At 50.9% G+C, this 11,831-nt stretch overlaps 1 protein-coding gene across 1 annotated transcript; it reads left to right on the top strand.

Annotated features, from left to right (window-relative positions):
- The first annotated feature begins 2,141 nt into the window (after positions 1-2,141).
- Positions 2,142-4,740, top strand: ELFN1 (extracellular leucine rich repeat and fibronectin type III domain containing 1). Its single transcript, XM_056866411.1, has one exon. It carries the CDS (start codon positions 2,255-2,257, stop codon positions 4,643-4,645), a length of 2,391 nt encoding a protein of 796 aa, XP_056722389.1. The 5' UTR covers positions 2,142-2,254; the 3' UTR covers positions 4,646-4,740.
- The last annotated feature ends 7,091 nt before the right edge of the window (positions 4,741-11,831 follow it).

Raw genomic sequence — 11,831 nt, 5'->3', positions numbered from 1 at the left:
TTGGGGGGACAGACGGACTTGGCATTGAGTGTTGGGAAGCCCACTTCATTGACCGGGATAAAATTCCAGGGTGGCTTTGCAGGGACATTATCCTTGGGTATGCTCAGTGGTGCTTTTACAATGAACTATTTCCGAATCTACAGGTTGGGCAGGTGGGTATCAAGTTGGCATACAGGCCCCCTAAGTGGCGAGATAGCCAAGACATGGTTGCCTGATGACCACAGTTGGCACACAGGACCTGTAGAAGGAGAGGTTCCTTCAAATACTTCCAGGGCTCTTCCCCCACTGACTCAAACGTTTGGACGCTGGTTTTCGCCGCTACCTAGTTCTCTTTAATAATGAGCAGACACAAAAAGAGCCGAGATAAATTGGCTGGGGATCTCTCACAAAACATCAAGGGAGTGGAAACTCTGGTGGGCCGATTGGGATGCGACGCAGACGGTCCTTTTGCGGCGTGCAAGCCCGCACCGAACTCTGAATTGGAAATCAGCTCCGACGGAGCATCGAGGGTCCCTTTTAAAAAGAAAAAAAAATCCAACTCTCCAGCAATTGGGAGGCAACTTAGCCAAGCCAGGGTACGGAAACCAAAAGGAAAATATGCACAAGGCAGTAAGAGAAAGAGAGAGAAAGCCTTGGAGTGCAATTTCCACACCTGACATATTCCAAGCAGACATCCGGCCATTTAGCAGGGGCCTCGTCATTAATAAAATGTCTGCCGTGTTATCTCCGAGATGTCGGCCCCGATTATTTGGCGCGTCATGAATAGCCCCGGCTCGCTTTAGCAATCGGTGCCCGCGAGCCAATATCCCCCCCCACGCCCATCTCTTGTGCATGATTAAACGTTTATCATGTGTAGTAGATCGCCACTGCTGTGCCATAGGCTTCCTTTATTTATCGATAAGCAGACCAGGGCGGTAGGGAAAGAGGATCTCGGAGAGGGCGGTGAAGGGGGACGAGAGAGGCGAGCCAACTGAAATGACTCTTGGGGGTGAGGAATCCCGCGTCTGTGCGGAACACGGCGCATGTGCCACGCACGCAGCCTTGTGCGCAAGAAAAACGCAGGAGGATCGGTGCCGCTGTGTCAGAAGAGTCCAGCTGGATCACACGGGGGTCAGCCAATGTACAGAACTACCCCACAAAACATTCCAGTACGGCCTCCTCCCATATTGTTCAGCCCACCGGTCAAGATGTGCTTCACAAGCCCTGCTGTCTGCGCTCCCGCTTTTAGAGACGGGGCTTTTCCAGAGGCGGCCCCTCGCCCTTGGAATGCCCTTCCCCTCGAGGCTCGCCTGGCACCTACCTTGCTCTCTTTTGGGCGCCAGGCTGCTAATTCAGGGGTTGATCTTCTAACATGGCTTCAGAGTGCTTTTAGTCTTGAAAGGGTTACTTTATGGGAATGCATTTTTAGTTGCTTTACTTATGATAACTGTAGCCAGAATGGTCTTTGCTAGGCAGGGGAATCGGAAAGCTTCCCCTAATGTGTGTGTGTGTATGTGTAAGGTGCCATCAAGTCACAGCCCACCTATGGCAATCCTTTATGGGGTTTTCTAGGTAAGAGGTGGTTTGCTATTGCCTTCCTCTGCATAGCAACCCTGATATTCCTTGGTGGTCTCCCATCCAAATACTAACCAGGGCTGACCCAGCTTACTTCCGAGATTTGACGAGATCAGGCTATACCATGCTGCCTTCCCTCCCAAATAATTTTAAACATCCAAAATTAACTCTAAGCGAACTAGATGAGGGGTTTTTGACTAAAGCCATTAAATGCCCATTTTGTCTCTGTCTCTTTGTTGGCAGGAGAACCGAGTGACCCGACGACAGGACGCGTGCGGAAGACCACAGATATGGAGAAAGAGCCCAGCGCTGAAGCGGAAGCAGGAAGCCAAAAGCAGGCCAGAACAGGCGGCATCGAACGGGAGAGCTCAGCTCTTTCGTGAGCCAGATCTTGCATCCGCCCAAGATCCATCTTCCTCCCACGGGACTTCAAAGGAAACACGACACAATGGCAGAAGAGCCAGTTTCCTGGGAGAACCTTGGCTAAAGCTTTTGTCCCAGGAAGGGTGACTTAGAAGCGAGACGTTCTCATACCCCTTGGGTGACTCTTCATGGTACGCAACCATGAAGAGAAAGGATAGAATGACAACACGTCCCCGGAAACATTAGCCCAAGGCGGGGCTGTGCCGTAAGACAAACCACCCCTTTCCCCCCCTTCCAGCAGATAAGGGATCTCCCTGTCTCTGTGCGGCCCTTCCAAATGGCAGGCCATAGGTGGGCTGTGACATCAGCACTGTGCGCATGCGTGGCAGCGGTCTCTCTCCTGTACGTGGGCGAGGTGCGGGCAGACTGCTGGCTGATCGAGGGCGAAAAGGGCTTCGTGTGGCTCGCGATCTGCAGCCAGAACCAGCCGCCGTACGAGTCCATCCCCCAGCAGATCAACAGCACGATCCTTGACTTGCGGTTGAACGACAACAAGATTAAGAGCGTGCAGTTCTCCTCCCTCAGCCGCTTCAGTAACCTCACATACCTCAACCTGACCAAGAACGAGATCTCCTACATCGAGGATGGTGCCTTCTCGGGACAGTATAACCTGCAGGTGCTGCAGCTCGGCTACAACCGCCTGAGGAACCTGACGGAGGGAATCCTCCGGGGCCTGGGTAAGCTCGAGTATCTTTACCTCCAGGCTAACCTCATTGAGACAGTTACCCCCAATGCCTTCGGGGAGTGCCCCAACATCATGAACATTGACTTGTCGGTGAACAGGATCCAGAGGCTAGACAGCAACACTTTCAGGGGCCTGAGCAAACTCTCGGTCTGTGAGCTCTACAGCAATCCTTTCTACTGCTCTTGTGAGCTCCTGGGCTTCCTTCAGTGGCTTGAGGGCTTCACCAACATGACGCGCACCTACGACCGCATGCAGTGTGACTCCCCGCCAGACTATTCCGGCTACTACCTTTTAGGTCAAGGGCGGAGCGGATACCGAAACGCCCTGGGCATGCTCTCTTCCCTCTGCACGGGCGGCCCGTACACCATGCCTCCTCATTTCATCCCCCCCAAGTACCCGGTGACGACAGCTCCCCCCGAGAGCCCGTGTCCCGAGGAAGAGTGCTTCTCCGGCGACGGCACCACCCCGCAGGCCTCGCTGCACACCCCCGTGATCGACCCAGGCTTGTACCCCACCATGAAAGTGAAGCACGTGACCCACAACTCCGCCACACTGAGCGTGCAGATCCCCGTGCCCTACAGCAAGATGTACACCTTGGCCCAGTTTGAGAACGGCCGGTACAACGTCCTCGCCAAGCTGCTGAAGAAGAAAGAGGACATCGAGCTGACCAACCTGGTGGCGAACGAAGACTACACTTACTGTGTGATGTCTTCCAACCGAGTCTCGAGGTACAACTACACTTGCCTCACCATCAACCTCAACAAACAAAACAGGGAGGAGCCAATACCCACCTCTTCCACGGCCACTCACTACATCATGACGATCTTGGGCTGCCTGTTCGGCATGGTCATCGTTCTAGGGGTGGTGTACTATTGCCTCCGGAAGAAGCGTCAGCAGGAGGAAAAGCACAAGAAGGCCGCCGTCAACATGAAGAAGACCATCATTGAGCTGAAATACGGGCCGGAGATGGAGACGACCAGCATCTCCCAGCTGTCGCAAGGCCAGATGCTGGGGGGCGAGGCCGTGACTCGCATCCCTTACCTTCCTTCCGTGGGAGAGGTCGAGCAGTACAAACTGATCGAGAGCAGCGAGACCCCCAAGACCACCAAGGGGAACTACATGGAGGTACGCACCGGAGAGCAGTCCGAACGGAGGGAGTGTGAGCTGCCGATGGCGCCCGACAGCCAGAGCTCAGTGGCAGAGATCTCCACCATCACCAAGGAGGTGGACAAGGTGAACCAAATCATCAACAACTGCATCGATGCCTTGAAATCGGAGTCCACCTCCTTCCAGGGGGTGAAATCGGGGGCGGTGTCCACCGCCGAGCCTCAACTGGTGCTTTTATCAGAACAAATCCCCGGCAAGCACGGCTTCCTGGCTCCGGTCTACAAGGAGAGCTACAACCACCCCTTACAGAGGCACCACAGCATGGAGGCCCCCCCAAAGCGCTCCAGCACTTCTTCCAGCGGCTCCGTGCGAAGCCCCCGCTCCTTCCGCTCAGAGGGCTCCGGCCACAAATCAGAAGCCAAATATATCGAGAAGACATCTCCTACCGCAGACACCATTCTCACTGTGACGCCGGCGGCCGCTATCCTGCGGGCCGAGGCTGAGAAGATCCGCCAGTACAGCGAGCACCGGCACTCGTACCCAGGGTCCCATCAAGGGGAGCAGCACGACAGCCTGGCGGGGCGCAAGCCCTCCATCTTGGAGCCGCTGACCCGCCCCCGCCCCAGAGACTTGGCCTACTCTCAGCTTTCGCCTCAGTACCACAACCTGAGCTACACCTCCAGCCCCGAGTACACCTGCAAGCCGTCCCACAGCATCTGGGAGCGCTTCAAACTGAACCGCAGGCGGCACAAAGATGAGGAGGAGTACATGGCCGCCGGTCACGCCCTGCGCAAAAAGGTCCAGTTTGCCAAAGACGAGGATCTTCACGACATCTTAGACTACTGGAAGGGGGTGTCCGCCCAGCACAAGTCCTGAGTCCTCGATCAACTCGTGACTTAACACTGGACCAAAAGAAAAAAAAAATCAGCAGCAGCAGCTATTTTTATTCCAGACTTGTCTTTAAAACAAATAAATAACTTATGAGAATCTATAATTATTCTATATCATGTATAAGAAAGAGAGAGAAAGAGAGAGGGGGTATTCAAAATATATCTATCATCTCGCTCTTGTGAGATGAGTACCAAATTGGAGAAAAGGGGGGTGGGGACACACTGGAAAATAAACTACCGAGTGAAACAGAAGTTTTGTTTTCTTTTTAAAAAAAATAATACAGAAAATTAAATTTTAAAAAGAGAGAAAGAGAAAGAAGGGGGGGGGGAATAAAGGAAGAGAGCCAGGCAGGAATAATAAATAGCCCAAGGAGTTCGAAGTAAACCAACACTGCATCGCATGACTCCTTAATTCTGTGATTTTTGTGGACTATTGTGTACAGTTTTGTCTTCTTCCGTAACCAAAAAAGAAAAAGAAAATAGTAAAACGACAAAAAGGTAAATCGGGAAAAACGATAGCAGAAGGATTTTAAAACAAAACAGACAAAACGGTACTATTTTGGGCCTTTTGCAAATGGAGTCTTCCAGTTTAGACGATGAACCGCCTGAAGTCCCATTTGTGCGTTCATTCGATGCGAGGTTCGACCACCATGTTGCATTGTAAAGCTGTTGTCCTGTTGTACAGAGAGAACAAAAATAATCTATATTTGCAAATGTTTGCTGTATACTGAGAGAGAGAGAGAGGAAAAAAAAGAGAGGAAAATATTACGTCTACTAAAAGAAATATATCTATATATTCACCTGTTTGTACCAGGTTTTAATCATGGATTTTAGAAAAAAAAAGAAAAAAAAAACAAGAATCCTACAGCTGGCCTTGGTTTGGAGTTTTTTTTGTTCTGTCTGGGTTTCGTTGGGGCTCTTCTGTTTGCCGTGGTGAGGGTTAAGGGCGCCTCTGACCTCCGATGAACGTTTGTGACCTTCTGCAAGCAAAAAAAGAGAAAGAATCAGCGTTCCTCTCGCTATTCGGGGCCATTAGGGGATGATCTTTGGAAGTGCCATGCCGAGGTGGGGAAGGGTAACTCAGTGCTAAAAGCCAACTTTTCCGCTACATGCCTGACGAGAGTTGCTACCTTAGAGATACCGGGTGGACTCTTACGAGCTTTTCCATGGGAACATTTTTGACCACCGAAGGGCCACATTGGAGATCCTGGGACCCACGTGGACAAAAACCATCGGGGGAGTCCGGGAGATGGCAGGGAAAAGGGCAATGGGGCAGAAGCAAGTGGCGATACTGGTAGGATATGATCTGCTTCCCCCCACTGCAAAAAAGAATAATAAAAAGGTAAAGGTCCCCCGTGCAAGCACAGGGTCATTCCTGACCCATGGGGGTGACGTCACATCCCGACGTTTCCTAGGCAGGCTTTGTTTTACGGGGTGGTTTGCCAGTGCCTTCCCCAGTCATCTTCCCTTTACCCCCAGCAAGCCGGGTACTCATTTTACCGACCTCGGAAGGATGGAAGGCTGAGTCAACCTTGAGCCGGCTACCTGAAACCAACTTCCGTTGGGAAAAAAGAATAATAGAACCAGGGTAATCTAGTCCAACCCCCTGCACAATGCAGAAAACTTACATCTATCTCCCCACACACACCCCAATGACCCCTACTCTACACCCAGAAGATGGCAAAAAATAAAATAAACCTCCAGGATCCCTGGCCAATCTGGCCTGGGGGAAATTTGCTTCCTGACCCCAAAGTGGCGATCAGCATTTCCCTGATAACTGATAATGTTATCAAAGGGGCCACAAGAGCCAAACACTGATGCAAACCTTCCTGCCCTCCCTCTCATGATCTGCAAGAGAACACAAGTTGGTCACACTTTCCCTAACTTTAGGTTGGGAAATTCCTGGAAATTTGGGGAAGGGGGCGGGACCTCAGCAGAGATAGGACACCACAGCATCCACCCTCCATTAGAGCCATTTTCTCAAAGGGGGCTGATCTCTGAAGTCTGGCGATAAGTTGTAACCCTGGGAGAACTCTAGTCCCTCCTGGAGTTTGGCAACCTTACCTTTCTATGGAACATGGCCGCCCAAGTCTTTGTGGTTCCATGTCAGGTCAGATCGGAAACTTGCATCAAACAAAATGGGATCTGTCTTGGACGTCCTCCGCACGCTGCCCACCTCGGCCCATGGAACAAATACCAAATTATGGTTGACCACCATTCCACACGATAAGAATCTACCGAATAGGGGGTTCCACTAACGGGTGCCAGAGTACCGAGGTACAAAATACTCCCCTAGCCAGACATCAGAACATAGGAAAGGCCCCGCTGGATCAGACCAAGGCCCATCAAGTCCAGCAGTCTGTTCACACAGTGGCCAACCTCTAGGAAGCCCACAAACAAGATGACTGCAGCATTATCCAGCAGCTAATATAATAGGCCTGCTCCTCTGATCCTGGAGAGAACAGGTATGCATCATGTCTAGCATCCATTTTTACTAACGGCCATGAACAGCCCTCCATGAACACATCCACTCCCCTCTTCAAGCCTTCCAAGTTGGCTGCCCCACCGAACTGGGACAAGGAGTTCCACAATTTTTCTATGTGTTGGGTGAAGAAAGACTTCCTTTGGTCTGTTCTAGGATGATGAGAGAGGGAGAAAAGCTTCTCCCTGTCCACTCTCCCTGTACCATGCATAATTTTATAGATCTCTATCACGTCTCCCCGTAACCGCCTCCTTTCCAAGCTGAACAGCCCTAAGCGTTTTAACCCCTCCTCATGGGGCAGTTCCTCTAGCCCCCTGATCCTTTTGGTTGCTCTTTTCTGCACCTTCTCAAGCTCTGCAGAATACTTTGGGAAGCATTTTATAGTATGTCCTGAGACTGGCTCCGATACCAAGGGGGTCTGTATTCCCCTCCACACCAATGAGGGACATTCTCAATGTGGCCGACTTCTTATTACCCACGACCTACAAACATAGGAAATCGCCTTCAGCCCAAGTTACCCCGTTGGTTCATCCAGCTCAGCAGGGTCTGCTCCAGACGGTAGCAGCTCTCGGGGTCTTGGGCAAAGGAAGGTCTGAATTTGGGACTTTCTACCAGGGCCAGAAAAGAAACACCCGTTAAAACTAGATTGGAGTCCAGCAGCACCTTAGGCATCTAGCAGCACCTCAGCAACAAGGCCTTTGGGGTATAAGCTTTTGAGAGCTTTTGAGAGATATCTGACCAAGGGAGCTTTGACTCTTGAAAGCTTCTACCCTAAAAAAACTTGTTAGTCCGCAAGGTGCGCCTAGAAGAAGAAGAGTTGGGTTTTTTTATGCCGACTTTCTCTACCACTTAAGGAAGAATCAAACCGGCTGACGATCGCCTTCCCTTCCCGTAACAGACACCCTGTGAGGTAGGTGGGGCTGAGAGAGCTGTGACTAGCCCAAGGTCACCCAGCCAGCTTCGTGTGTAGGAGCGGGGAAACCAACCCGGTTCGCCAGATTAGCCTCCGCCGCTCATGTGGAGGAGCGGAGAATCGAACCCGGTTCTCCAAATCAGAGTCCACTGCTCCAAACCACCACTCTTAACCATGCTGGCTAGACTTGAATTTAGCGCTTCTACTGCAGACCGACCTGCCCACCCTCTGAAATGACGCATTACAACTGAAAACCGGCTTCTCTCAATTGCCCTCCTGGAAGGCAGCTTTCAAGACCGGAAGGCCGCATGGGCGCGGGACGGAACTGTGCAGAGTTGGAGGTTCCCCTGTTTGGGGGCCGCCGCTTAGAAGGCCCCGCCTCATGTCATCCTCTGCTACAGCTCCGAAAGCGGGAAAGGACACAATGGGGGAGTGAAGACAGCTGAGCCTCCATTTATAAATGCCCTGGTACCAGGTGTGGGTGCGTTTGTAAAGTGACAAGTCACAGCGGACCTAGGGTGCAGAAAAGAGCAACCAACACGATCAGGGGACCAGAGCAACTACCCTATGAGGAGCGGCTAAAACGCTTAGGGCTGTTTAGCTTGGAAAGAAGGAGGTTAAGGGGAGGCATGATGTAAAATCTGCAGGAATTTCTCCACCCAGAGCTGACATCCCCAAGGGCCAAGGTCATGCATCTTTTCCCATTGCTATCTCAGGCTTCATTCAGAAGATAATTTGCAAGCAGCAAAACCATAAAAATTCACTTTGGGGCACCGCACGGAAAGGGGGGGATTATGTGAGTGACAACACCTGCCTCTTAGAATCATAGAATCACGGAGTTGGAAGGGACCACCAGGGTCATCAAGTCCAACCCCCTGCACAATGAAGGAAATTCACAACTACCTCCCCCCCTACACCCGTAGTGACCAGAAGATGGCCAAGATGCCCTCCCTCTCATCATCTGCCTAAGGTCACAGAATCAGCATTGCTGACAGATGGCCATCTAACCTCTTCTTAAAAACCTCAAGGGAAGGAGAGCTTTCTTCTTCTTAAAAACCTCCAGGGAAGGAGAGCTTCCCAAGGAAGCCTGTCCCACTGAGGAACCGCTCTAACAGTTAGAAAATTCTTCCTAATGTCTAGACGGAAACTCTTTTGATTTAATGTCAACCCGTTGGTTGTGGTCCGACCTTCCTGGGCAACAGAAAACAACTCGGCACCTTCCTCTATATGACAGCCCCTCAAGTACTTGAACATGGTTATCATATCCCCTCTCAGTCTTCTCCTCTTCAGGCTAAACATACCCAGCTCCTTCAACCTTTCCTCATAGGACTTGGTTTCCAGACCCCTCACCCTCTTTGTTGCCCTCCTCTGGACACGTTCCAGCTTGTCTACATCTTTCTTAAATTGGGGTGCCCCAAACTGAACACAGTACTCTAGATGAGGTCTAACCAGAACGGAGTAAAGCGATACCATCACTTCGCGTGATCTGGACACTGTACTTCTGTTGATGCAGCCCAAGACCACATTTGCCTTTTTTGCTACGCATCACACTGCTGACTCATGTTCAGCGTTTGGTCTACTAAGACCCCAAGATCCTTTTCACACACACTACTGCTCAGACAAGTCTCCCCCATCCTATAATTATGCACTTGATTTTTCCTTCTTCATGCCAAGTGGGTGTTTTCTGGAGGAAATAGCCTGTCGTTTGCAATGAGGCCCTGCTAATGGCTTATTGTCCACACAGAGAAGCGCGGGACGGTGGGAAACCAACTTGTGGCCCCCTCCATACTGCTTGCTGCGGCGCTCCCTGGCTTAGGCAAGAAAAAAAAAAGATAACCTTTTGCAAGGATGCTTGTGAAAATCACATTGAGATGCCAAAATAAGTGCTGCGCAGCTGCTTCTAAGCCCTGGTGCCCGGTGGGTTAGCTCTGGAAGATGGGGAGAAGAGAAGCCAGGCAGCTGGAAATGCGCAATGCTTGGCAACCGGACTGCCGTGAGCTCAAAGGGCACTTTTATTATCAGGGATGGCAAAGGTTGCTGACTCTTGGTTCCAAGAAATATTTTCTCTCCCGGTCTTCAGGTGGCGCTACAAGAAGCAGAGCCTAGCCGGGTGGGTTGCGGGCGCAGGCTGGGGGCATCTTGGACGGTCCATGTTGGTTATGGGTAATGGTTGGCAGAATGTGGTGGTCAGTAACCATCTGGTACCAGAGGACTGACCTGGATGGCCCAAGCTAGCCCGGTGTTGTCAGATCTCAGAAGCTAAGTAGGACTGGCCATGGTTAGTGTTTGGATGGGAGACCACCAAGGAAATCCAGGGTTCCTACGCAGAGGCAGGCAATGGCAAACCACCTCTGAATGTCCCTTGCCTGGATAACCCTAAGGGGTCATAAGAACATAAGAAAGGCCCTGCTGGATCAGGCCAAGGTCCATCAAGTCCAGCAGTTTGTTCCCACAGTGGCCAACCAGGGGCCTCCAGGAAGCCCACAAACAAGCCGACTGCAGCAGCATTAGCCTCCCTGTGCTCCACAGCACCTAATAGAATAGGCGTGTTCATCTGATACTGAATAGTTATACATCACAACTAGTATCCATTTTGACTAGCAGCCATGGATAGCCCTCTCCTCCATGAACATGTCCACTCCCCTCTTCAAGCCTGCCAAGTTGGCAGCCATCCCCACATCCTGGGGCAGGGAGTTCCACAATTTAACTGCGTTGTGTGAAAAAAACACTTCCTTTGGTCAGTTTTGAATTTCTCACCCTCCAGCTTCAGCAGATGACCCCTGGCTCTGGTATCATGAGAGAGGGAGAAACACCTCTCCCTGTCCCCTCTTCAAACCATGCATAATTTTATAGACCTCTATCATGTTTCCCCTTTCTTTCCAAGCTAAACAGCCCTAAGTAGAACAGACACACAAGCTGGAAGGAGAAAGCCAATCAATCAATCAATCAGTTCCAGAGTTGAACACATGAAGCTGCTTTAGAACCAGACCCTTGGTCCATCAAGGTAATGATCATCTACTCAGACTGGCAGCAGGTCTCCAGGGTCTCGGGCTGAGGTCTTTCACATCACCTCCTTGCCTCATCCCTTTAACTGGAGATGCCGGGGATTGAACCTGGGACCTTCTGAATGCCAAGCAGAGGCTCTGCCACTGAGCCACGGCCCCTCCCCAGAACGTAAGTAAAGCCATGAACACACAAAGCTGCCTTTTACTGAATCAGACCCTTGGTCCATCAAGGGTCAGTATTGTCTACTCAGACTGGCAGCGGCTCTCCAGGGTCTCAGGTGGAGGTCTTTCACATCACCTACTTGCTTAGTCTATTCCTTGGCCTCACCATCAACCAAAAGGGAGACTGCAGCCAAGAAATCAGAAGGCGATTGAGGCTGGGAAGGGCAGCCATGAAAGAGCTAGAAAATATTTTGAAGGATGTGTCACTGGCCACCAAGGCTAGATTAATTCATGCCATCGTATTCCCTATTACTATGTATGGGTGTGAAAGCTGGACAGTGAAGAAAGCTGATAGGAAGAAAATAGATTCCTTTGAAATGTGTTGTTGGAGGAAAGGGTTACGGATTCCATGGACTACCAAAAAAACAAATCAGTGGATTATAGATCAAATCAAGCCTTACCTGACCCTAGAAGCTAAAATGACTAAACTGAGGCTATCGTATTTTGGTCACATTATCAGAAGACAAGAGTCACTGGAAAAGACAGTCATGCTAGGAAAAGTTAAGGGCAGCAGGAAAAGAGGAAGACCCAACTCAATAAAGGAAGCCAC

Source organism: Euleptes europaea, chromosome 21 (genome assembly GCF_029931775.1).
Source record: "Euleptes europaea isolate rEulEur1 chromosome 21, rEulEur1.hap1, whole genome shotgun sequence".
Lineage (NCBI taxonomy): Eukaryota > Metazoa > Chordata > Lepidosauria > Squamata > Sphaerodactylidae > Euleptes > Euleptes europaea.
This window is presented reverse-complemented; position numbering and strand designations above follow the sequence as displayed.

What these genes read in the sequence shown, in the direction of transcription:
- ELFN1 (XM_056866411.1), top strand. Translation starts at nt 2,255, where the DNA reads ATGGCAGGCCATAGGTGGGCTGTGACATCAGCACTGTGCGCATGCGTG.